This window comes from Vulpes vulpes, chromosome 15, assembly GCF_048418805.1.
Source record: "Vulpes vulpes isolate BD-2025 chromosome 15, VulVul3, whole genome shotgun sequence".
NCBI classification, from domain to species: domain Eukaryota; kingdom Metazoa; phylum Chordata; class Mammalia; order Carnivora; family Canidae; genus Vulpes; species Vulpes vulpes.
The window spans coordinates 71,661,675-71,687,651 of NC_132794.1; the positions used below are offsets into that span (position 1 = coordinate 71,661,675).

Here is a 25,977-nt window from a genome sequence, read left to right on the forward strand (position 1 = left end):
TGTGTCCCTAAGTTTTAGCACCCAGCACAGTGCCAGATAAAATGAGATTGAATGCCAGTACCAGTTCTCCCATGGGTAGGAACAAGTGCTGTAGCACCTGAATGGAAGCTATGTCTGGGGGGAGTCTTCGGATTCCTCTAGTTCATCCCTTCACTTTGTATACAAAGGCTGAGCCCAGTGAAAGGAGGGAGCCTCTGAGGCCATAGGGGTCTGACAGGAATTCTGGGGGGTTTTCTCAGTGTTTGTGCATTTTCTCTGCACCAGGCAGCTGAATCAGCAGTCAGGTCTAGGCCAGTCTGTATCTATGATCTTGGACACTGTGCCCCTCTAAACCTCAGTTTCCCTAGCAGCAAAGTGAGTAGATTGAAGTAGACTATCTCTGCAGCTACTTTCATTAAGAAAACAAAAATTTTAGGTCATTATTCACTTAGAATATAAAAGTCTCAATTTACCATAATCCTGGTTCATATTAGGCAGGGTTAGGCTGGATGCATCTGATTTGGAAAGAGCGTCTGCAAAATAGCTTTCGTTCCTATACACAAAAGTGTAAAATAAGAATAGAATGTTGAAGGCTAGAGTGTGATGTCAGTGACACCACACACACACACACACACACACACACACACCTGGTATTCTTTAAAAATGCCAACCATATCATTTAATTTTATATTTCCTTTTTCTACTTAAGAGAAAATAACACAGGCTTGAAAAGCAGTAAATATGTAAAGAGAAAATTTGTCAACTGATATTGGAAGATCTGACCTCGGTCACACATAAATCTCTCCGACAAGGGCTGCAGGGCAAGCCATAATTTCAGAGAGTAAAAGAGAAAATGAAAGCTATAGCCGGTGTCTTCTCGAACTTACGTAGGTGGATCATTTTAGTTTCCTGATTGTGCTTCTGCACATAATGTAAAAGGACTGGTGGCAAGTCCACGGCTTTCCCTCTCTGTAAAAAGCACCTCTACAGAGATGGAAATGGAACGTGGGGCTCCCAGACTTGCTGTCTCACTGGAGTCGTGGACTAAAAAGTTGAAGGCCCCAGCAAACTTTTGCATTGGCAGTTTCCTCTCTAGGATCATTTTCCAGTCATTAGTCATGTTATAGGAGCTTTTGAGATTGCCAACTACTTGGTCTTTGCAAGGAAATATATGATAAATGTTACTGCAGGAATACCCCATAACTGATACCTAGGCCTGCCTGATAGGAAGGCAGTCTTCCCCATTTAAACATACAAGGGTCTGTCTTACATCAAACTGAGGCTTAACTATCCCTGGTTAGTGTGACTTAAAGTCTTGTAGCTAGGGGCTGAGAAAAGAAGAAAAAGAAAAAGGCTATGTCCAGAAAAGGGAAGAGATTCATCTAATTAGTCTATCAAAATGCTACTAGTTCTGGAGTCTGATTAGAAAAGTATAATGATCGGAGCAATTGCTGTTCTGCTCATTGTCCCAGAGTACTGGTTACACATTGGAAACTCCCACCACCAGCAGAGTGTGCAAGCAGGACTCTGGACTTGGACGAGTTAGTTATAAACGGCATTTCATATGTTGTGGGGTACAGGCAGTTCATCAGCCCTAACAATATTATTGTGTTCCTCTGAACTCTGCTCTCACAGCTAAGCATTTGGGAGGCAGACCTAGAATAAAGGGAGGCATTCACAAAGCTAACATTTTATAGCGAGTACCCTTAGTACCACTTTTAATGTGCTATAAAACTAGGGGCTTCACTCTTTCATGAACTGTGTGCAAAAGCAGAGGCAATGACTGGAGGTTGCCTTTGCTTCAGTCTGTTTTATGCTTGCTGCTCCAGTACAGTAATGTGGTCTTGAAAAAGGTAAACAACAAAGAGTTTAGCGGTGAAAAATATGCCTAATATAAATACAGTCAAGTCCATGGCAGTTCAGAATTTGAAAAATATGACTGTGGCATTAAATTTTCTGGTGAAATTAAACAGAGGAACAAAATACATCCTTGAAGGCAATATATCTGAGACAGAGAAAGGAAAGGATATATCTAACTCTATGGTCTATGTGGCATTCATATAAAGAAAAGCACAGTAGCTTTATTTAATTGAGAAAATGAATCAATTACAATGATATTGCATCATCAAGTTCTTGTGAAATAGAAGATATAAGTCACCGCGTTGTGTAACAGTGTTAAAAAGTAATTGAGTATCTTAAGCATTTTGAATCAATTTCAGGTAGTAGCATTGCTACCTTAATACAAAATTTATGAAGATGATTTCATATAATATGTAGCTATCAAAGCTGTGTAATAAAACCTGGTAACAACATCTCTCTTTAAAAACCTGGGAAAATCGGTCTAGTTATAAGATCGTAAAAAAAGACTTTGATATTGCTGTTTCTTTCTCATAGTAAAAAGAAAGCATTAAAATAGTAAAATTTTAAGTTGTCTTAAACCATGGTTTCTTTAACGCACAGAGTAGGGCAAAGTGGAGAACTCTTAAGAGCTCGGTTCATGAGAAAATGTTCTCCCCTGAACTCATTTCACACCACTTATATGTTGCTGGGAACAACGTTGTACAATTTATTCCTGAATTTATTTTGAAACATCTCACTTAGAATGTTTGCTGCATGTTTTCCCTCAGAGAATGTTGTAATCCCCCTGACTATCGGAAATTTGTGAAAAACATTCTCTTTGCCAAAACTGGATTTCTGATTCTTAGTTCATGACAAGTAACTCTCCTGTTGAAGCAGATATATCTTACTAAGAATGGAGGATGGGGGAAGAGTATCCATGTGTACTTAGAAAAAAATAAAATCAAACACCAAAGGTGTCTCCTACCATAGGAGAAGTTACCTAGGCCTTTCAAGACCTTTGGAAGGTGGTATGGATTATTAAAATCCTTATCCACTCCAGGGTGGTAGTTAACCCGTTTTCCTTTTTAAAGTAAATCTTTACCCATCACAGCATTATCCAGAAAAACTCCCAGACTAGAGGAAGGAGCAGTAATTCAGCAAAGCATTAAGTGGGAACCATCCAAGGCGCCTTCACAGCCAGTCAACATTGGGCAGAGGTTTTGGAGAATGGTGACTAGGGAGAGCAGGGATGAGTGGGTGCCATGTGCAGTTGGGGTAAAACATGGGAAAGTGCTTTCAAGCATTACGTGAAGGGTCTGCCAATAAGCCATATGGATGCAAAAGAAATGCGAAAACATATATTCTGCCCTTGAGAAACTTGTAGTCTAGTTCAGAGGAACCCGCCAAAAATTGATAATTTATCAACTTTACCACACCAAGTATAAATATATACAAATCCAGTTGTTTTTAAATAATGCTGTGACTGTAGACAGATATAATACAGATGGTAGAAAGAAAGGATCATGGGAGAAACCTCAGCATCACTGTTCCCATGGCCTTGGGCCTGCCCCGTCTTCTGGGAGGCCAGTCTTCGATCAAGAGGCTAGAAATGATCATCCCTGGGGTGCCTGGGTGGTTCAGTCCATTAAGTGACCCAACTCTTGGTTTTGGCTCCAGTCATGATCTCAGGGCAGTGAGATTGAGCCCCACATTTAGGGTTCCTTGCTCAACGAGGGGTCTGCTTGATGTCTCTCCATCCCCTTCTCCCTCCCCCTCTGCTCCTCTCTCTCATAAATAAATAAATAAATAAATAAATAAATAAATAAATAAATAAAACGTTTAAAAAAAAAAAAGACATGATCCTCCCTGCCAACCTAAGGGTGGTTGTGCAGAACAAATATACATGGAAAAACTTTTTATTTTATTTATTTTTTTGAAGATTTTATTTATTTATGTGAGAAGGAGAGAGCACAGGCAGGGAGGAGAGGCAGAGGGTGAGGGAGAAGCAGGCTCCCTGCTGAGAGAAAACCAAGGGGGAGCTTAATCCCAAACCATGACCTGAGCCAAAGCCAGATGCCCAACCAACTGAGCCACCCCAGTGTCCCGTGGAAGAACTTTTAGGACACCATCAAAATTTTGTTAATTTAAAAAATACATTGGACTCTTCAGCAACATGGGTTTGAACTGTATGGGGCTACTTATATGCAGGTTTTTTTAAAGATAAATACAGTACAATACTGTAAATGTATTTTCTCTTCCTTAGGATTTTCTTAATAACAGTCTCTTTTCTCTAGATTACTTTATTATAAGAATACAACATGTAGGGGCAGCCCTGGTGGCTCAGCGGTTTAGTGCCGCCTTCAGCCCAGGGTGTGATCCTGGAGACCTGGGATCGAGTCCCATGTCGGGCTCCCAGCATGGAGGCTGTTTCTCCTTCTGCTTGTGTCTCTGCCTCTCTCTGTCTCTGTCTCTGTCTCTTTCTCTCTCTCTGTCTCTGATGAATAAATAAATAAAATCTTAAAAAAAAAAAAAAGAATACAACATGTAATACATATACTGTGTAAAATATGTGTTGACTATGTTATCAGTAACACTTCTGGTCAACAGTAGGCTATTAATATCTGGGGAGTCAAAAGTTATACATGGATTTTCAACTGCACAGAGTTTGGCATCCCTAACCCCTGCATTGCTCATTGATCAACTGTCCTATTATATATTCCCTATATTTTACTAGCTTATTGGAGCTCAGTTATCTCAGCAAATATCTGTCCCGTCAGTATCATATTTGGTTTCTGAAATTTTCCTTCTTGGGAAATGTAGTGCCTGGGGCTCCATTTTCATTGAGTTTGTAGTAACTGCAGTCATTTGTGTAGGGGTGGGAGTTTGAAGAAGTGTTTAGTACTTCAGTTACTGGCTGTGTTCATTATGAATTTGGTGTCACATTTTAGTAACTTTTTAAGAAATATGGCGTATCCACGTTAGATGCGTGAGCGGCCTGCCTTCACAATGTTGATTAGAAGTAGGCATTCACTTGTCTCTACTTTTTATTCCCTGAAAAACACTGTAAAACTTGCATGAATTTGAGTTTCCCAGGGAGCATTGCTTCCCAGGAAACAGGCTGAAGGAACTTTGGAAAAGGTGGAGTTTTCACCCCACTCTGGAGTTAAAGACAAATACTTCAACCACATAATTAAAGTTTTCTTCACAAAATAGGGGATTGTGAGCAGACACTGGCAGGAATCCAAAATTCTAATTTCTGACTATGATTTAATTTCAATTTTAAATAAATCGGTTTTTAATTTAAAAAGAGTGAGCTTCATAACATTAGCAATGATTGCAACATTAAGCCCAGTGTTCACAATCTAGCAATATAAAACATTATTTATATCTGAATCGTAAACAGCCTTTTGAAATGGATTATGGTTTTTCTCCCTATTCTAATACAACCTGGAGGGTACTAAAAAGTGTTGTGTGAAATTAACATTCTGCTGACTTTCGCCTATAAATGAGAAGCGAGCTATTAACATTTGTGTATTTTCATTATGTAAATTGTGTTAACACATGCCCACAAATTGCCACCAGCAATGCAATAATTTTCTCTCAGTGATCATAATGTGTCCAAGTGAGTCATTTTGATTATGACATGCTAATTACATATTGCCTTTTTTCAGATTCAGAAAAACCAGGGATCTTTAATGGTAAGCTTTATGAGTTCAGAAAAAAATTCACTTTTCTTTTTCCTGATGGCTGCTTCCTTTGCATGCTTGAATGCCTTGTTTTAAACTTAGCAAATTGCATTTTGAAGAAAATGCAAACCTTTAACTGCCTGTATTAGATTAGGTACCATTAGAAATAATAGAACATCCTGAGCATCAATGTTTTTATAAGAGTTTGCTGTTGTTGATTAATCTTGCTATATTTTATTGCATTAATGATTTTTTCTTTCCACTCCACTGTAAAGATATTGCATAGAGGCTAATACTTTTTCCTTTCTTCTTTCCCATTGCAGCCTCTCCAGCTTCTGCAGTGCATTGTTGATGAGGTGAGGCATCGTCTTATGTGCTTTCACTCCTAAAGTCATTCCTAATGGTGTGGAAAGCTTATATTTTGTTTCCTAATGAAGCACAATGCCCAACATCCTCGGAGCAAGTTGTGTTGTATGGCTCTGAGCTGTGTTACGTGGACTGGCCTTGTCCTGAATCCCACTCTTCTGATTCTGGCCCAGAATCCCTGCCCAAACAGACTGTCCCACAGGCTGGTCCTCAGGGGTATCGGAAGCCCTAAAGACAAAACAGGATAATATTAATTCATCGTCTCCCTAGCCAGATGGGGATGGAGCCGGAAATTAAAGTGGTATCATTTTTTTTTCCATAGCAGATATTTAAAGTCATTCCAGTAGACAGGGGTCAGAGTTGAACAGCAGACATAAGCTGAATAAAATTTGTCTTCCTTGCTTTATTTACCCAAAGCATAGCAGGGTGATAAAAATGTTCCAAAGCTCTAGGTCAACGGTTCAGCTTTAGTTTCCTAATTAGCCATTTTCCCCCAGAATACATCCCTAACTTCTTGTGCCTTAAACTAGAATCCTCACATTTTAAATCATCCTACCTCTGATCATCCTTATCCATTGAGTTCCATTGTCCTTTTGCCTTCATGGAATTAATCTACCTGCATTTCTTTCTCAATCTACTTTTTCTACTTCTTATTCTGAATGTAAAGTCCGTTTTAAAGGCTTATACTGCACAAAGCTCTCAATCAAGCAACATTAATGTTTTTTTTTTAAACACTTTTTCTGGGTTTGGGCTTGCCTACCAGCAATGTTTATTTTTTAAACTTTAATTTTACAATATTTAAAACACTTGTAATGAAGGCGATAAATGATTCAGATAGGAAAGTTTGAAAGAAAAAAACAAATCGTAATTCATAATTATTCCTCTCAATTAAACATCTGTATAACCAGTTATGAGATTTGGGAGAAAATATAAAGATCCTCCTAGGAAAAAAACAAACGTGCGCACATATCACAATAATAGTAAGAGTGGGGCTCTAACATCCTTAATGGTTGCATCCGTCAGTCCATATATCCCCTGCAAGCCATAAACCATGTTAGTGCAAAAATGAAGGCATCGTCCTGAAACAAATGGAGGTCCCATTATCTCAAATATCAGACAGGCCCCCTGGATCTAATAGCTCATCAATATCTTCTGTCATCTTAGATTCCAAAAGCATCCTATCCCCATCAGAATCCTCCCAATTAAGCTGATTTTCCTGAGGTCCCCCTCCAGGGTTGCTTAGGGCCATGCCCAGGGAAACTTGGCTTACTCAGTCTGCACAGCCTGCCAGGTTTTCCCGACTCTCCTGTTCTTGGTCTGCCAGGCTCCTAGGCATCAGAACATTCAGGTACAGATACTACTCACCAGCAGTATATATTTTGCTGGAGAGCTAATTTGAAGGTTTTTCTAAATCCAATAGATGTTTTCGTTCCTTATTTAAGGTAGTAGTGATTGCTGTTAAATTTAAAATATTTTACTTTCTTGATTTGGGCAAAATCCTGAGATTTTTAAAATTATCCTAAGGAGATGTTGTTCTGAGGTGGGGAAGACAATAGCGTTTAACTTCAACAGTTTGTTTTTCTTTATAGCATTTCTTCCTCAGTTGAGAGAAAAATATGACTTAGACATTTCTTCCCGCTTATTCAAAAGATATAGTAAAATATCTTCTTTATGGAAACATGGGAAATTCACATTGTATTTAGTAAAACAAACATAAATTGATCTTAAAACTGAGCTCTGTTCAGCGATGAGTATTAGGAAAGAGTTGGCCAGATGACTTGCCTTATGCAAAGGGCATCATGGCTTTTAAGAAAGAAAGGATGGCAGGGGCTGGGGGAGGTGTTAATTACTGTGCTTGTCCCATGTTTGTCGGATTTCTCATTGCCGTGGTACAGTGTTTATCAAAGGGTGGTCTCAGGACTAACTGCATTAGATTCTTTGACCCAGATCACTGAATTAAACTCTCAAGGGATGGAACCCAGGAATCTACATTTTACCAGTTTCCCAGGTAACTCTCTGACATTCAGATTTGAGAACCTCTTCTGTAATGTCTTTCAGGGCAATATCTGCCCTTTTAGATCCCAGAGGGCTGTGAGCCCTCTATATTCATTTGTACCTGACTTTTAGGGCTTCTCTTCCTGCGTGAATATAACCAGGTAGGATTTGGGCCATGTTACTCCTTGGGTATGAGATACACCCCGTTTTGAAATGTGTATCCAATGATGGTATATACCGTTTCCGATAGAGAAAAGTCAGATCAAAAAGTACCACCTGTGGGCAGCCCTGGTGGCACAGCGGTAGAGCGCTGCCTGCATGCAGCCCGGGGTGTGATCCTGGAGACCTGGGATCGAGTCCCATGTCGGGCTCCCTGCGTGGAACCTGCTCTCCCTCTACCTGTGTCTCTGCCGTTCTCTCTCTCATGAATAAATATATAAAATCTTTAAAAAAAAAAAAAAAAGTACCACCGTAAGGGAGCTTAGTTCAAACAGGATGGGTATATTCAGAGTCATAGATAAAATGGCTAAGTAAAGCCCAGTATTACATACATTATGTGGATGCCTCTTGACCTCCTGGCATGGCCTAGTAAACAATGAAGAAACAATAAAACAAGACTAGGTGGGCAGGAGCCAGCCCTAAAGTGGCCAGGGGTGAATGTCGGAGCCAGTGTGGGAGTCAGGAAGTGGAATTGTGGAACAGAGCTACCAGATGTCCAAACAGAAGACACCAAAAGTTAAACACAAGTAACAATCACGAACATGAAATTTGGACTACAGATCAGGAACTGAAAGGATATTCAAGGTAACGAGAGAATCAAACTCCAATCAGAAATCAGGGCAATCCAGTTTAATTTTGGTATGCAGAGTTCATCTGGCTTAGAGCTGGCTAACTCAGGATATGAGTGATATCTTAATACCATCAATGCCTCGACTTGCTTCTCTCAAAACAACTTCTTATTTTAAAACTGTTACATAATCAGGCCCTCTCCAAGCCCTGAATACCTGTGATATGAAGTACTTGATTAGTTATTACGTGATGAGTTTCTATGTATGCCATGATGCCTTAGCCATCTGATATCTTTGGGGAGTAAGATAGCTCCTATTGTCTAGATAACTGAGATTTACCACTTTAAGCTCTGACATCAATGAGAAATTTTCATTTTTGGAAAGAAGTGTTTCTAAAATGCATCTGCTCTTGGCAGCCTGTTGACAGTGTATAATGAGTATCATTTAACCTTTCCTTGATGACTCAGGTCCTTGTTTTGAACATGATACCAAACTAAACTTTGATGTATTGATGCCCTCTAGGGCAATACAACTGTGTGGACTTACCTTATTCTTTCACTGAATTTTACCAACCCTTTTGTCTGTGTTTGGCCTTGGCACTCAATGATATGCTTGGGCCTCTTGAGGTGTACAAAGCCATTTGTCCCCAGGCTAAATTGCCCTTACATGGCTGTGCTGCTCTTTTTTTTTTTTTTTTAAGATTTTATTTATTTATTCATGAGAGACACACACAAAGAGAAAGGCAGAGGCACAGGCAGAAGGAGAAGGAGGCTCCATGCAGGGAGCCTGACGTGGGACTCCATCCCGGGTCTCCAGGATCCCGCCCTGGGCTGAAGGCAGCACTAAACTGCCGAGCCACCTGGGCTGCGCTGGCTGTGCTGCTCTGCTTGGTGCTTTCCTGTGTTCTCTCCTGTGATCATCTCTGGTTTCTTTGGTTATTTCATTCTTGACAGTGATTCCCTGCTGCCGCACTGATCTAACCATCTGTGTTCGGTCTTTGGTCTCCTAATAGTGACCCTAGCAAAACTAGCAGGTACCAAATGAAATCAGAAATCCAAGTGGTAAAAAAAAAAAAAAAAAAAAAGAAAAGAAAAGAAAAGAAAAAGAAATCTAAGTGGTATGTGTAAGGTCAAAGCTCATCTGAGAAGGAAGATAGAGACTTGTACCTCTCTTTAATGAAGTAAGATGGGTGGGCTTGTTTGCATTCATTGAGCAGATAGTTATCAAAAGTTCCAGCTATTTGATAGCCCAAGTTGAGCAAGGCACAGTGAGGACAGACTACAAGCCTAGAGAGAATTTAGGCTTCCACTCAAGGCACCTAGGCCGACTGCAGCCTAGGTGTGTAAATCAAAGTAGAAAGGCAGAAGCACAGTCCCACATCCTGAGCCACTACAGTGTTTTAGGACTCAGGAAGCTACATAGCCATCTAACACTCTCCCCAATACCTAGGGTCCCAGCATGGCTGGCAACAAAGGATTGGCCACAATGGTATTGTGGCAGGTGGGGATACACCAGTGATTTCTGAGTCACCAAATCCCAAGCTGGCTGGAGTCAACTAGTAGAGGCCATCAGTGGATTAAGATGCTAGGAATTTCAAAGATGGAAGTGAGAACCTCACCCTTGAGCCTACCCCTAAGTCATTCACAGCCTTAGAAAACATATGGACACAGAAATGAATAGTATGGCTTGGTGTAGAGGGCATCTATCCAACCCAGGGACAGGAGGATTTGTTCTGGGGGTGATTAGGAAAGATCCTTCAGGATAGGTGGCATTTAAGCTAGGTCTTAAAGGATGACTAGGAGCTTCTCAGATCAGGAAAGGAAAAAAGTTAATGTCAGCAGAAGGGTTTGAATCCTTCTTGTGAGTCATTTTTAAGTTCACAGATATGTTTTCAAAATATTCAGATTGTCTAAAATATGACAACCAGAAAAATGAATTATTACTCTCAGCATATATATATTTCAATCATATGCCTAAAAATAAATTCCTATCTAACATTTGTAGGTGCTCAGCAAGACAGCAAACCCCTGATTTAGACTTCTGTTTATTCACTTTACTAGTAAAAAGTGAATTCTTTTAAGTCGTGCTTATACCTGATCAGTAATATCCTCTACATGAAAGTGTTGATTTCTTAGAACTACAAGGCCAACAGACACATGAAAAGATGTTCAGCATCCCTAATCATCAGGGAAATGCAAATCAAAACCACAACCAGCTATCACCTTACACCTGTCAGAATGGCTAGCATCAAGAAGACAAGAATTAACAAGTATTGGTCAGGATATAGAGAAAAGGGAACCTTCATGTACTCTTGGTGGGAACGTAAATTGGTGTAGCCACTGTGGAAAACAGTATGGAGGTTCTTCAAAAATTTTTAAATAGAAATACAATATGATCCAGTAATTTTACTACTGCATATTTACCCAAAGCAGACACTAATTTGAAAAGATATGTGCACCCCTGTGCTCATTACAGCATTATTTATTATAGTCAAGATATGAAAGAACTCAAGTGTCCATTGATAGATGAGTAGGTAAAAGAGATGCATGTTTACACACACAGGGAAATGTTACTCCGCCATTAAAAAAGAATAAGATCTTGCCATTTGTGACAACACGGATGAACCTAGTGGGTATCACGCTAAGTGAAATGTCAGGCAGTGAAAGACAAATACTATATGATTTCACTTATATGTAGACTGTAAAAAAAGAACAAAACAAATAAATAAAAGCAGAAACAGACTCACTGATAGAACAAACTGGTGGTTGCCAGAGGGTACAGGGTTGGGGGTGTGCAAAATGGGTGAAAAGCAGTGAGAGGTACAGACCTCTAGTTATGGAATGAGTAAGTCATGGGGATGAAAGCTATAGCATAGAGAATATATTCAGTGGTACTGTGATTGCATTGTATGGTGATAGATGATTAGCTACACTTGAGGTGAGCATTAGCATAACATATAGAGTTGTCAAATCACTGTGATGTACATCAGAAACTAATGTAACATTGTGTATCAACTATACACAAACAAAAAATTTTGAAAGAACTACAAGATTTGTTAAGTTCTAAAATTTATATTCTGATATAGAAGCACAAACTTATAGTGGTCAGTAGTGGGCTATAACTGGGCCAGGTGTGTAGACAAACAATAGACTTGATTGTTGAAGGTGCTAGTTGAATAATTCTGAGATGCACTGATTGTTCTTTCCTGCCATGAACAGAAAGGAAAAAAGATTTGGTCTTAGGAATGTCATAGCATAGCACTCCATGTAGAACATCTGAGTGGGTCTACTGGACAGTTTATCTCTTCTGCTTACTCCAAGAAGACTTTCTGAAGAAGATGAATGCAAAGAAAGCTTTGATAGAGGACAGTAGCATAGACAGAGTATGAATACCAAATGGATAGCTGGTCAGGGAGCCAGGGGGACCATGGGGTAGAAAACAGAAGGAAAAGTCACAAATATAGGTGTGTAAAATACACACACACACACACACACACACACATATATATATTTATATATATATATAAATGCTATGAGACAACAAATAAATCCCAAGGGAAATTAGAAAATACTTTGAGATGAGCAAAAATGGAAACCCAACATACCAGAACTCATAGGATGCAGCAAAAACAATGTTCAGAGGGAAATTTTTAGCTGTAAGTGCCTGCATTAAAAAGGAAGAAATAAACTAACCTTCTACTAGAAGAAACTAGAAAAAAAAACAGCAAACTATACTTAAGCAAGCAGAAGGAAGGTAATAATAAAATTTAGAATGGAAATAAAATAGAGAACAGAAGAACAACAGAGAAAATCAATGAAACCAGAAATTGGTTCTTTGAAAAGATCAGCAAAATTGACAAACCTTTATCTAGACTGACTAAAAAGAGAAAGAAAGAAGACTCAAATGTCTGAAATTAGGAATGAAAGCAGGCTCCTTACTGCCAACCTTACAGAATTAAAAAGGATTATCAGGAAATGACATGAACAGTCATATGCTGGCAAATTGGATAACCTGGGTGAAATGGACAAATTCCTAGGAAACCACAAACTACCAATACAGACTCAAGAAATACGGAACCTGAATAGACTTACAAGTAAATAAAAAATTTTTAAATCTTCCCACAAAAGAAAGCTCAGGACCATTTGGTTTCACTGGTGAATTCTACCAAATGTTTAAAGAAGATTTAATACCAATCCTTCTCACACTCTTCCGAAAAGTAGAAGAGAAAGGAATACTTCCTAACTTCTTCTATGGAGCCAGTAGTATCCTGATACCAAAGCCAAACAGACCTCACAAAAAAAATATAGACTAATTTCTCTTATCAATATAGATGCAAAAAATGCTCAAGAAAATACCCACAAACTGAATCAAGCAGCATATAAAATTACACATATATACCAGGTGGGATTTATCCCAGAAATGCAAAGTTGGCCCAGTGAAAATCAGTCCATATAATACACCATATTAGTAGAATAAAAAACAAAAATCCCATGATCACCTCAGTAGACACAGAAGAAGCATTTAACAAAAATCTACCACCCTTTCTTGATTAAAAAAAGAAACCACTCAACAAAGTTGGAATAGAAAGGGACTTCAACAACCTTATAAACATCTACTAAAGGGGATCCCTGGGTGGCACAGCGGTTTGGCGCCTGCCTTTGGCCCAGGGCGCGATCCTGGAGACCCAGGATCGAGTCCTGTGTCGGGCTCCCGGTGCATGGAGCCTGCTTCTCCCTCTGCCTGTGTCTCTGCCTCTCTCTCTCTCTCTCTCTCTTTCTCTCTCTCTGTCTCTGTGTGACTATCATAAATAAATAAAAATTAAAAAAAAAAAACAAATAAACATCTACTAAAGCCCCACAGCTAACATCATACTTTATGGTAAGAGACTAAAAGCTGCCCCCTCTATCTAAGATCAGGAAAAGACAAGGATGTTTATTTACTCTCACCACTTCTATTTGACTTTGTACTAGAGATTCTACACAGGGAAATTAGTCAAGAAAAAGAAAAAGTATCCAGGTTGAAGAGGAAGAAGTAAAACTATTTAGAGATGACATGATATTATATATAGAAGACACTAGAAAAACATAGAACTGTTGATAGGTGAGATCAGCAGGGTTGTAGGACACAAGAATAACACACAAAAATCAATTTCTTTTTCTTTTTTTAGATTTATTTATTTGGCAGAGAGAGCATGTGTATGCATGTGTACATGTAAGTAGGAAGAGGGGCAGGAGGAGAGAATCTTCAAGCAGACTCCCTCCTGAGCATGGAACCCAATGCAGGACTTGATCTCATGACCCATGAAATCATGACCTGAGCCAAAACCAAGGGTCGGATGCTCAACCAAGTGAGCCACCCGGGCGCCCCAAAATCAGTTGTATTTCTATACACTCTTAGTCCAAAATGAAATAAAACAATTCAAGTTATCAAAAGAATCAAAAAGAATGACTTAGGAAGAAATGTGACAAAAGCAGAAAACTACAAAATATTATTGAAAGAAATTCAAGACCTAAGTAAATGGAAAGACATCCCGTGTTCAGGGAATGGAAGACTTAATATTGTTAAGATGGCAGTACCCCCCAAATTGATGTACAGATTCAGTGCAGTCTCTGTCAAAATCCCAGTGAGCTCTTGCAGAAATGGATGAGCTGATCCCAAAATGCATAGGGAAACGCATGGAACTTAGAAGGGCCAAAACAATCTCAGAAGAAAAAGAGAGTGGAGGATTCATACTTCCTGACTTCAAAACTACAAAATTACATAATCAAAGTAGTATGGTGCTGCCATAAGGACAGACATATGGAATAGAATTGAGAGTCCAGAGAGAAACCCAAATATCCATGCTCAATTATTTTCCAGCAAGGATACCAAGACCATTCAATGATGAAAGAATCACTTTTTCAACAAATGATGTTAGGACAGTTGGATATCCACATACAAAAGCATGAATTTGGACCCCTACTGATCACATCATACATAAAAATTAATTCAAAAAAGTCAGAAGCCTAAATGTAAGAGCTAAAACTATGAAACTCCTATAAGGAAACATAGATGTAAATTTTCATGACTGTGATTTAGGTCACAGTTTCTGAGCTATGACACCCAAGAGCATAAGCAAGGAAAAAACATTGTACTTCATCAAAATGCAAAATGTTTGTGTGTCAGAGGACACCATCAAGAAAGTGGAATCACTACAACAATGCCAGGGCTCCGGGTCAATAGACAGAGTGGTGGCCAACCATAGCTCTAAAAGAGAGACCTTTGTGCCCATTCTAGGACATTGGGGAGGTAATGTCTTTTCCTGTAAGGTCTGTGGCTAGGAAAGGGGTCTTGAGAAGAAGGCCACAGTGGAGATGGGGAAGGAAGATGGAAACAAAGTGACAGGCAAGAACTGGAGGAAGTGGGGGTGGGGGATGGAGGAGGTGCTGCCAAGAGACCCCGCTGGGGGTCATCCATGATGAGTAAAAGTAAAGCTGAAGATAGGAACAGACTCTTGCCAATAATAATAATAATAATAATAATAATAATAATAGATAGCCTATCATTGCAAATCTCCATTTATAAGAAGTCTGTGCCTTCAGTGAGTACTTATGACTCTGTTTAACCATAAATTTTAATGAAGATTAAAAAGAGCCTCTACTGTTTACTTAGCTGCTAGACTGGCATATGCATATCATTACAGGAGCATTAAAAAGAGTCTTTATGAGGAGTGCCTGGATGGCTCAGTTAAGCATCCAGCTCTTGATCGCAGCTGAAGTCTTAATTTCAGTCATGAGTTAGGGACCCACATTGGGCTCCACTCTGGGCTTGGAGCCTACTTAAAAAAAAAAAAAAGAGTCCTTATAAATAGGGAGTCATCCACCCCACTAAACACCTGAATTCACAAGAACCCTTAACTTAGATGAGGCTCCTCTAATATTTTCTGGAAATGCCACCAAATATGTCCAGTGCTGGAAGAAAATAGCGTTTAATGCTGGCGCCTACTTGGCGAAAGAGGGTAGAGGTTAATCACGCAGCTAGCTAGACACTTGGACATGAACTGGGCAAACCAAGAGGCACCTAATATCTCTGTTCTAGCAGAGGGTGACACATGAAGAAGGAGATGAAAAGATTGAAAATGGTGGGGGTGGTGGTGCCTGGGTGGCTCAGTCACTTAAGCGTCAACCTTTGGTTCCGGTCATAATCTTAGGGTCCTGAGATCAAGCCCCACATTGGGCTCCTTCTCCCTGTGTGTGCGTGCGCTCTCTCTCTCTCTCTCTCTCTCTTTCAAATAAATAAGTAAATAAGATCTTTTTAAAATTTTAAAAAGATTGAGAATGGGGAAAGGGGGAAGAAAGGAGGGAAGAGCCTGCTTTGAAAGCACATTATTAAAAATGCTTTTTGAAAAGCTTTTTTGCTCTGCCTTGTTTCTCTTTATCACTCCACCTCCATGGAATTATCTTTTTAAAAATACAGATCTCAAGATAATATCTATAAGGTAATATCTGTCTATAAGGTAATATCTAAACTTCTTAGCACAGCATTTGAGACTCTCACCCATATTTTTTTCAGCCTCACTTTGGCTCAGCCAGTGACCTTCAGAGTTGCCCCATGCTTTCACACCTGTGGTGATGCCCCTCCCCCTGCTGGGAATGACCTCCTCCTGCTATTCACTTCGTCCATCTAAGCATCATCCAAAGCCCAGCTCAAAAGTCATCTCCTCTTTGAAGCTGTCCCTGTTACCTTCCCACCTCTTCCATCGTACCATGCTCCTGCCCAATACTAGGCAGCATTCAGCATAGCATTGGTTACAAAAACTTTATCATGGTTTTTATTACACAAAATCAAATTAAGTTCATGAGTTTTTCTGCCAGTACATCATGAAGTCATCCAGCACAGGGATTTATTTATCCCAACACCTGGTAGAGATAATGACTCAAGAAGGAGCTCAGTAAATGCTCCTTGGAGTAAATTAAATACAGATTTTTCTGGCAAGGCTTGTCCTACACAAAACAGAATGTGGTCTAAGTTTGTCTTTTCTTCTGAGGTCCATTCTATCTAACAGAGAAGGGCCTGTGTCCCATAACAGCAGCTAAGAACAGAGGCCATCATAGAGAAACTCATTTCTGTCTTTTTTTCTTTGAAAAAGTTTTTATTAAAATTATAATTTACATAACATAAAATTCACCCTTTTAAAGTATACAACTCAGTTCCAGAACATTTCCATTACTCAAAAAAACCCAGTACCTGTTAGCAGTCACTCATAATTCCTCCGTCCTTTCCAATCCCTGGCAGCCACTAATTAATCTACTTTCTATCCCTATGGATTTCCCTATTGTGGATATTTCATATAAATTGGACCATATAATACCTGGTTTTTGTATGTTTGGTTTCTTTGATTTAACATAATGATTTCAGGGTACTTCCATGTTGTAGCCATTCTTCAGTATTTCATTCCTATTTATGGCCAAGTAATGTACCATTGTATGGAAATACCACATTTTGTTTATCAGTTGATGAACATTGGGCTGTTTCTGCTTTCTGGCTCTTATGAATAATGATGAACATTATGTGTAAGTTTTAATGTGGATACACACACACACACGTAGGAGTGGAATTGCTGGTTTGTATGAAAATTCTGTTTAATTTTTTTATGAACTTCCAAACTGTATTTCAGAGCAACTGCACAATGTTACATTCCCGTCAGCAGTTTATGAGGTTTCTCAGAGATACCAGAAGCCCCTACAGAGTTCAGTGTGGCTGCAGCGCTTACCAAAATAATAAGAGATGAGACAAGGGCCACATTTCAGAGGATCTTTACACACTGTGCCTGAAGGCATTTTCAGGGGCAGGGCACTGAAAGTTTTAAATGGGATCAACAGAACCAGATTTGTGTTTCAGAAAAATCACTGACAGAGTTGTGGAAGATGTTTGGGAAGGGCAATTAGGAAGCTATAGGTCTGATCACAGATTATGAGGGCTTTAATTAGCCTGTGCATGTTTGAAGAGTAGTCAGGAGATAAAATAAACTGACTTTGGAGAGTAATTGGAGATGTAGGGGAAAGTAGAGAGGTGGGGTCAGGGATGAAGCACATGGCTTGGGCAGTCAGGCCCTCACTGACATGGGTCTCACAGAGAGACAGGCATGTTCACGGGAAAAAGATGATTAGCATTCTGTTCATAAGACAGTTCTGCATACCTCATTCAAAACTGTTATTAATTCCTGTTCCAGACCCAATTATACGTAATTTATCAACTAGACTCTTAAGTTCCTAGGCTTTTCATTTCTGTCTTTGTACTGCTGCACCTAATGTGGAGTAGTCATTTACAAATACTTGTTGATGAAATGTGTGCATAATTATAAGAACTTACTACTTGTGTTTTCAAGACTTCAGAAAAACAAATCCAAAAAGTAAAGTAGAGTATATGATGAGAAGGTACCTAGCTAATTTATATGGTTCTTTATCAAAATTCAGAAATCTAGGTTTAACTTCTGTGGTTTACAGATGTTACCCTAAGGAATCATGTTGCTTTCCCATAACATTCCATTTTACAGATGAGGAAACTGAGTGACAGTCAGAGGGTATGGCTCTTTCCACTTACTACCTCATAACTGACCTTGATGGAAGCAAAAAGTGACAGCTGAACATTCTGGCATCAGAAGGAGAGATTATTTTAAAAGCTACAAAAGAAAACAACGTAGAAAGCACTGTAGCCATGCCCCAAGGGCATAGATCTATTGCAGCACAGTTCAGTTTTGTTGTCTATGAGAATGACTCCGGGTCTTTAAGAAAAAATTGAATTCTATTCTGCATATCTGTTTAAATTGGCAGGAAGGAGGTTGGCTGCTTTTAGAAAGATTTATATATATAAAAAGTTTGGCTCTTAAACCCTTGTTGTCTTAAAAAATTCATTCTTGGAGAATCACTCATTCCCAGGCAGGTCACTGGGGGCTGGCTAACTGAGAAACTACTGGACTCTGAACATAGCAGGTGCTCTCTGGGGGCAGAGGGTGGGTGGAGAGGTGGAATGATTGCCTAAGGAAAACTGCCCTGGAATTCAAAAAAGTGGTATTAACCAACCCCAAAAGAAATAATATCCCTTTTTTTTTTTTTTTTTTTTTTGCCTGGGGGACTTTGCCATAATTCTGGCTCCTGAAATTAGTAAAAACTAAAAGGAACATGCCCATCTCTCCTGCTCCCAGTATCCAAAGGCTGGCCTGTTCCTTTCATGACACAAAACCGCAGGCAGTTTAGTGAGACAGGACTCGCTGGCCTGAGCTCTCCGATGACCTGTACTGGCCCGAGCTTCTAACCGCAGTGGCTAACACTCTATCGACTCAGATACATGGGTGTTGATACACAATTCCATGATGCTTGTAACTTGTATGAGTTAATGATGGAGGCATTAGAAACTTAGTAAGTTAATACAAATGGATACACAATAGTCTTGCCCTCCAGTGATATCGTTAACTAGACCGGTGTCCCATAGTGTTGGGAATATATAATTGGGACCCTGAAAACTGATACTCCTCTTTTATGTAAGCCAACCTTTAGAAATCTAATACCTCCTTTGAAAAGTCCAGTATATTTAAATTAATGCAGTTTGGCTGGTTTGAAGATTGAAAATAGGTTAGCATTAAGGCCATGATTCCTTTAGTAATTACTTTTTCTATTGGTAATAACTGTTTCTTTAGAAATGACATTAACATTCTACCAAAACACAGCAGTAATCCAAAAGTTAATGTTCTGTTCATTTATAATTATATTTAATTCATATTTATGAGTTGTCGGGAGGGAGGAGAAGGAAAGTGAGTTTAAAAAATGTAACAGAAGAAACAAGTTAAAAGCAGGATTTTTCCTGAGAGTCTGAAGGATATACAAAGTCATTTAAGTGGGAAAAAAATAATTTTTTAAATACACAGTTATATAAATTCAGATTCTATTAACTGATGCTGAAGAAAAGTCTGTGTTTTTATTATTTTTTAGTGGCATTGAGTGAATTCAGTGAGTAAATTTTCTCCATTTCTTCTTTTTTACTAACCAAAATATTAGCATAAGTATCCCTGTGATTTAGATTTCACTAAGTGAATTAGATTTGGGTTTTGTTTATTTTTTTAACCAGGAAAAAATCTGCATCTTTAGGCAGTCATTGGACAAGTAGCTTTGTGTTGTTTTCTTTGAATTGTCCATGAAGCCTGATGTATTATTAATGAATTAATTTCTTGGTGGTGGAGGCCTATGAATAGCGTTCTGTGAATGGGCAGTTGCCTGGTGGGGCCAATTTTGGCTGCTGTCATTTAACATGTGTTGCTCTATTGTGAAGTCTTACCCAGCCGTAGGACAATGCTCATTTAATCCACCATGATGGGACCTACACACCCTGAGCCCAACTTGGATGCCAGGGTCAGTTACCCCGCAGCTCGGGCTGGGGCACTGCTCCGCCTCACTGCCGAGCTGCTCTAATCATTTTGCCTGCCGTTCATTTTCCCTAAACCAGGGAAAAACGCATATGCGAACAGTGCAAATGTTCTCAAAAGAGATTCCAAACTGGTCGGCTGGGGTGTTGCCTCCATTCCAGAACGGAGGCAGCGTTCCAGGGAGTATAAGTTCCTTCCTTCCTCCTGGAAATGGAAGCGTCTGGACCCACGAGATCCCTGATGTTCTGAGGTCCAGAGTAGCAGATGGCATTATGATTTTCCAAATCCTGATGAACATTCTAACTGAACTTGTTCATTTCACAGTATGTAGTTCTATTTTTTTTTCACTTCCTCCCCCTTCTTCCCTCCCTATCTCCCTCTCTTTGTTCCTCTCATATTGACTAATTTTAAACTGATGCGCTATCTTCTTCACCCAGCTTTAAATTCTCTTCCCTCCGGGTTTATTGTTTGGAACCAGGTAAAGCACAGTTTCACATATAATTTTCAGCCTTTGAGTCACAGCTCACATAGCCTTTGAATTTGCTTATAAAAATATGTAAGCAAATACCACCAGCACTCCTGCACTATGCAGCCCCTGGAAGTTCTGTTTGTCCCCTTATCCATAGCTCGCAGTGCAGGTGGCAAATGGCGGTAATTATTTTAACTAACAGTCGAGTGAACATCAGGAGGACCTACAGTGTGATGATGTGGTCTTTGGATTTCAGTGAGTTCTCAGAGTCTGCCTTGATAGTGTTATGGCTTGTTGATTTTTCAGGACACGGACCTGCCATGTTCTTGCCCTTGAACAGTGTATGCATGTAGTTCGGATCTCTCAGTGTTAACCCCTTACCTGTGAAAAGAGGAAGAGTATTTCTTTTCATTTCTGAATCCGTGAAGGGTGATTATTCACCCCAAGATTTTTCCCCTCTCGTTTTTGTTTAATATAGTTTAGGATCTACCTTTAATCTAAGATCGCTTTTAATCAGCACTTCTGCAGATAGAACCTGGTAAAGTGCGTGTAGGAACATTATAATTTAAGTCCTGGATCAAACATGTGTAGCTGGACTTTTCCTGAGGAAAAAAAAAATTGACCTTACCAGCCTATGAAATTCAAACACTATATAGGGACAAGGTAAAACCACAGGTAGGAATTGCTGAATAATTACCTTTAGACCAGCCTGAGCAGGAGGCTTCCCACGAGGGTGAGCTCATTTAATGGTTCCTAAAACTCAATCTTGTGGATGTCAATGGTCATGCTTGATTATTTGCAGCAGTGTTTTATGGAAAAGCAATGGAAATGCATTGGGAGGCTCCAGAGAGGACAATAACGGGTTTTGCTTTTGTAAATGCGGTCCCTTTGGTATGAGACAGGCATGTTTTTGCTGTTCCGCCTATGCCATGGAAAACGGAGGTAGATGTAGATGTTAGTGTGAGTGTCCAAGTGTGTGTGTGAACATGTGTGTGTGTACTATTCATATGGACACCCCTAAACAATGCTGTGACCTATAATGTATGACCAACAAGTGACCTAAAATAAAAAGAGAAAAAAACGTGTTGTGTTTTAGCTTCAGAGAAAAAAGCAACTATAAATAGGGTTTCAAAGATTAATCCACGTTCCAGTTCTCTACCTCTTTTCAAGGAATTTAATAAAACCCCAAAATCTTTGCCATAGGTTTAGAAAATCTCTAAGTGAATATAGATCTTTAAGTGACAGAAAAATTGTAGACTAAATGAAGGGTCAGTTATGCTATTAATGACAAGTTTTTTTTTCTCTTGTCTTTTACCTCAATACCGAAGAACTTCTACAAAATGTTTAGGAGGAAAAACCAAATAGGAAAAATCTTTATAATCTCAAGTCTCAATTATCTACAGACAGATTCTTTTAGACCTTTTCATTTATATTTGTGGTTTTTTATAAGCCATCTGGTTGTGATGTTCACTTGGCTAACAGCTGGTTCTCCCTTGATTTAAGGGTTTATAGGTCAGGTGGGTGTTTAAGTGGCAAAAATTCCAGCCTTTTGCCCCTGGTCCTGGGTCCTTCTGAGACAAGTTAAATGAGCTGCTACTGTCAGCCCAGGCCCAGTGGACAGAACTTCACACCAAAATGCCCACACATGTAATTTGTCACATCTGGCAACCCCAGAGCATGAGGTGACCCAGTGTGGAAATTGAATCATCTTTCACTTTCTCTGCTCGGGACTTGATGTGGAGTGGGATAAGTAAAGGAGGGCTATCTGATCTCCAGCTGAGGAGGGGCAGAGGCTTTTTTTCTGATGACGTGCATCTGCAAGCCTTCCTAAATTCACAGCCTTATTACCAGCCCTGTCCCACCTAACACCCAAAGATTGTGATTTCACAATGCACACAGAACTGTGCATTGTGAAATCAAAAATATACATAATGTCAAAATACCAATCACTCATTCAAGAGTGGCCACATTTTTAAGTGAGTGTCTTTAATAAACATTGTGTAAACATGTACAACTCCAGTGTGTAATTATGATTCACTTATATCTGAAGCTGGGCTGTCTCTGGCTGACCTGGAGCACCTGTCCATCGAGTTCCCACCTTTCTCTCTCTGACAAGATGTGACTGTCTTCTCCCCACCTGTTCCACCCCCACTACAGTCTATTAGAGCAGCAAATTACAGATACAAACACTGAGGACCTTCAAAATACTAAAACTAAGCTAATTTCTCAAAATCTACCATTGGTTACATTTTGGATAGATACATTTTTGGTTTGTAGATGAATCTCTGTGGAGATCCTTAAAGGTGAAGGTGCAGTTTTTTGTGTGTTTTTTTTTTTTTCTCTTTTTTCAGACAAACCAGGTTTCCTCCTCAGTCGAGAGATAGGTCCTGTGGAATCTGCATCTGTCTCCTAAAAATGCGATTTTAAGGCAGTGAACAATTGAGAATCAAAAACCAATTTAGGATCTGTCAAGGCAAAATGCTATTGTGCCTGACATGAAGCCACTGGAATTACAAACAACCTTTGATCCCAACGCTGAGGACAAAAGTGGAACAGTCTAAGAGAGTTGTGGGGATTAATGTGAATCCCAGGGTGTAGGAACAGAAATCGTGGGCCGGGCCAAAGGAACATTAGGCTCAAATTAGAAAATTTATTCTTAAAATGTTAGAATATTAACTCAAAACTGATCAAACTCTAGGTGAGTCTCTGATTTTAACTACCTGTTGATGTGATGGCTTGACACCATGAAATCTGGAAATAGGCTATTAAAAAATGTTAGAAGGTTTGCCATATTCTATGTAACTTGCCAGGCTAGTTTAATCTAACCACATCACAACTGACCTTAGAATTTGCCAGTGTACCCAACATCTTAAGATTTTTGAGAAGACACCTGTCTTCTTTCATTTACTGCCAGTAAGTATAAAATCTTCGTTTGAAGGACTGTTTTGCACAAAGAGAAGGGAATAAGACGTGGATGAAAATGTTCAAGGTCCCTTCCCCCACCCACATGTTCTCTGGAAGTGAGGAAGGAAGAAGGTGGGAGAGCAAAGAAGATCCTTTACAGCCCTCCAGACTCATACTCTGTCCTCTGTCACTCTCCTTTATGAACTCATGTGTACCAGCCGAACTTAGTGCCACCCAGTACAGCCCAAATGCCCAGCTCTTACTTGGCCATTCCCTCCATCTTGCAGGGCTATTTATTAGGGGTACACATCTTGTCCCCCTCGATAGTACACAAATTCTTTAAGGTGATAGATTAAATATCAGTCATCCCACAATGCCAGGCTCAGAGCCTTTGACATGTTAGGTGATCAAGAAAATTATTGAACAAACCAATAAATAAGTAATGAATGACTATCATTTTATGTCTATGCCCTTTCAATGTTTCAGTTAACTACCATATCCTTGTCAGGCTTCATTATTATCTGTAATTAGGAATTAAAAGCAAAAATTAAATCCTCAGGTATACTTTTTTGGGCAAAGTTTCCTTAACTTTTTTCCATTGAGTAGTTATGCCAGCCTTTCCCTTTACACAAAGGTAAGCTCTGCCAAGAATCTGGACCTCATCAGAGTTTTTAAAAATAGCTCCTTACCTTTTTCCCTTTAAACTTTCTATTTCAACATCATTTGAGATTCATATGCAGTTGTAAGAAAGAATATGGAGAGGGGCACCTGGGTGGCTCTGTCGGTTAAATGTCTGGCTCTTGATTTAGGCTCAGGTCATGATCTCAGGGTCATGAGATCGAGACCTGTGTCAGGCTCCATGACTGGGCATGGAGTCTGCTTAAGATTCTTTCTCTGCCTCTCCCTCTCTAAAAAATAATGATAATAATAATATTTTTTTTAAATAATAATATGGAGAGAGCCTGTTTAGCTTTTACTCAATCTCCCCCAATGTTAATAGCTCATAAGCATAGTACAGTACCACAACCAGGAAACTGACATTGATACAATCCACCGAATTCAGATTCTACCCATTTTCCATGCACTCATGCATGTGTGCGCATGTGTGGGTACTTGCATAAACATTGTCATGGATCTTTCCAAAGCCAAAAAACATCATGGTTTAAAACAAAAAAAACTATGCCTTTGGGGCACCTGTGTGGCCCAGTGGTTGAGCATCTGCCTTTGGCTCAGGTCGTGATCCCAAGGTCCTGGGAACGAATCCTGCATCAGGCTCCCCACGGGGAGCCTGCTTCTCCTTCTGCCTCTGTCTCTCATTAATAAATAAAATCTTAAAAAAAAAAAAAAAAGAGATGCCTTTGAAATAATGATCTCTCTTTTAAGAAAGTGTGATTTCAAAAGCATTTATCTCATCTGTATTTTCCTGTATTTGGAGTATCCAGCCTATGTGCCTGCTCTCAAGGTCACAAAGTGTGCTTGCATAGTCAGTCTGCAAGTGAACTAGCAGCAGCGGCGATTGAAATCAGACCTCCTTCTTCCTCCCCACCCCCCACTCTCTGAGTGTGTTGGTGTACACACACACACACTCAGATTTTCTGCTGCTTGCCTTTTTTATGCCTGAGTACCTTGCTGACAAGTGCTAATAACAAAATACCCAGAGAGAGTCCAGTTGAAGTTAGCATACATTAAACATTCTGAACTTGTCCTTTTGCTCATAGATTGTGCATAATTAATAATTAAACAGTTTCGGTTGTAATGGGTTGACCTTCCTGAACTGTTCATTATTCACAAGGCAAAGGCATCACTCAAACTTTTTTCCCATTGTCCTTCGCTGTTCTCCAGCATGCCACGTGCTTGTGTTCCAGTTGTTTAGCAAAAGGGGCTGACCAGGTAGTTACTGAAGCCTCTGAGACTCAGAGACTGTCCTCCTTGATGACCAGAATTGCTTACTGAAATGGTTTATGACTGCTGTTTTTATATAACAGTGGCCGGCTCGATAACAAGACCCAGCTGGTGTCCCTTTAGCAGGACTCTAAAGTTGATTTGGGACCAGGATCTTGGGTTAAGGCTTCTGGTTAAGGTTGTGTCCACAGTTTTATTCCATACCTCTGTGCTTAGAAGTTCAACAGACAAGCATCCCCCCCAAAAAAGCCCTTAAGGTGAAGTATGGCACCCAGGGTCTTAAAAAAGAGTGACTTTTATTAACAATTGAGAGTCGGTTTCAGCCAGTCCTGAGAGTTATTAGTGTAACCGCTTCTCCAATTCATGTTTATATTTTTGAAATGTATTTGTTCATCTTCCCTGAACTCATGTTTCACAGAGCACATTTTTGATAAGTAGCAGCAAGGACTTTACTAGTTCCCTGCTCTCCCTGGCATGAGTCTCGGGCTCCCTGTAACCTGGTAGTGACTGGATGTGCCCCCCTCCCTGGGAGCTGCAGGGAAACTGGGACAGCTCTGCGCTGAGCCTGCCTCCCTCCTTTGGACAGATTTGAATTAGATAATGAAATAGGCAGGTTCTCGGAGGTGTTTTACATGCTGGCCTAAACAAACT

General features: G+C 39.7%; 1 protein-coding gene across 24 annotated transcripts in view; it reads left to right on the forward strand.

The window, feature by feature from the left end:
• Positions 1 to 25,977, forward strand: part of MAP2K5 (mitogen-activated protein kinase kinase 5) — a 259,266-nt gene that overhangs the window by 188,707 nt on the left and 44,582 nt on the right. For 20 of the 24 annotated variants that reach the window (XM_072738900.1, XM_072738899.1, XM_072738888.1 and 17 more), the window contains 2 exons: positions 5,490 to 5,516; positions 5,828 to 5,860. In XM_072738900.1, coding sequence (XP_072595001.1) covers positions 5,490 to 5,516; positions 5,828 to 5,860 — 60 coding nt within the window. Of the gene's footprint in view, positions 1 to 5,489; positions 5,517 to 5,827; positions 5,861 to 13,820; positions 13,865 to 25,977 lie in introns of all 24 variants that reach the window. The other 4 variants (XM_072738891.1, XM_072738893.1, XM_072738898.1 and 1 more) reach the window with 1 other exon arrangement.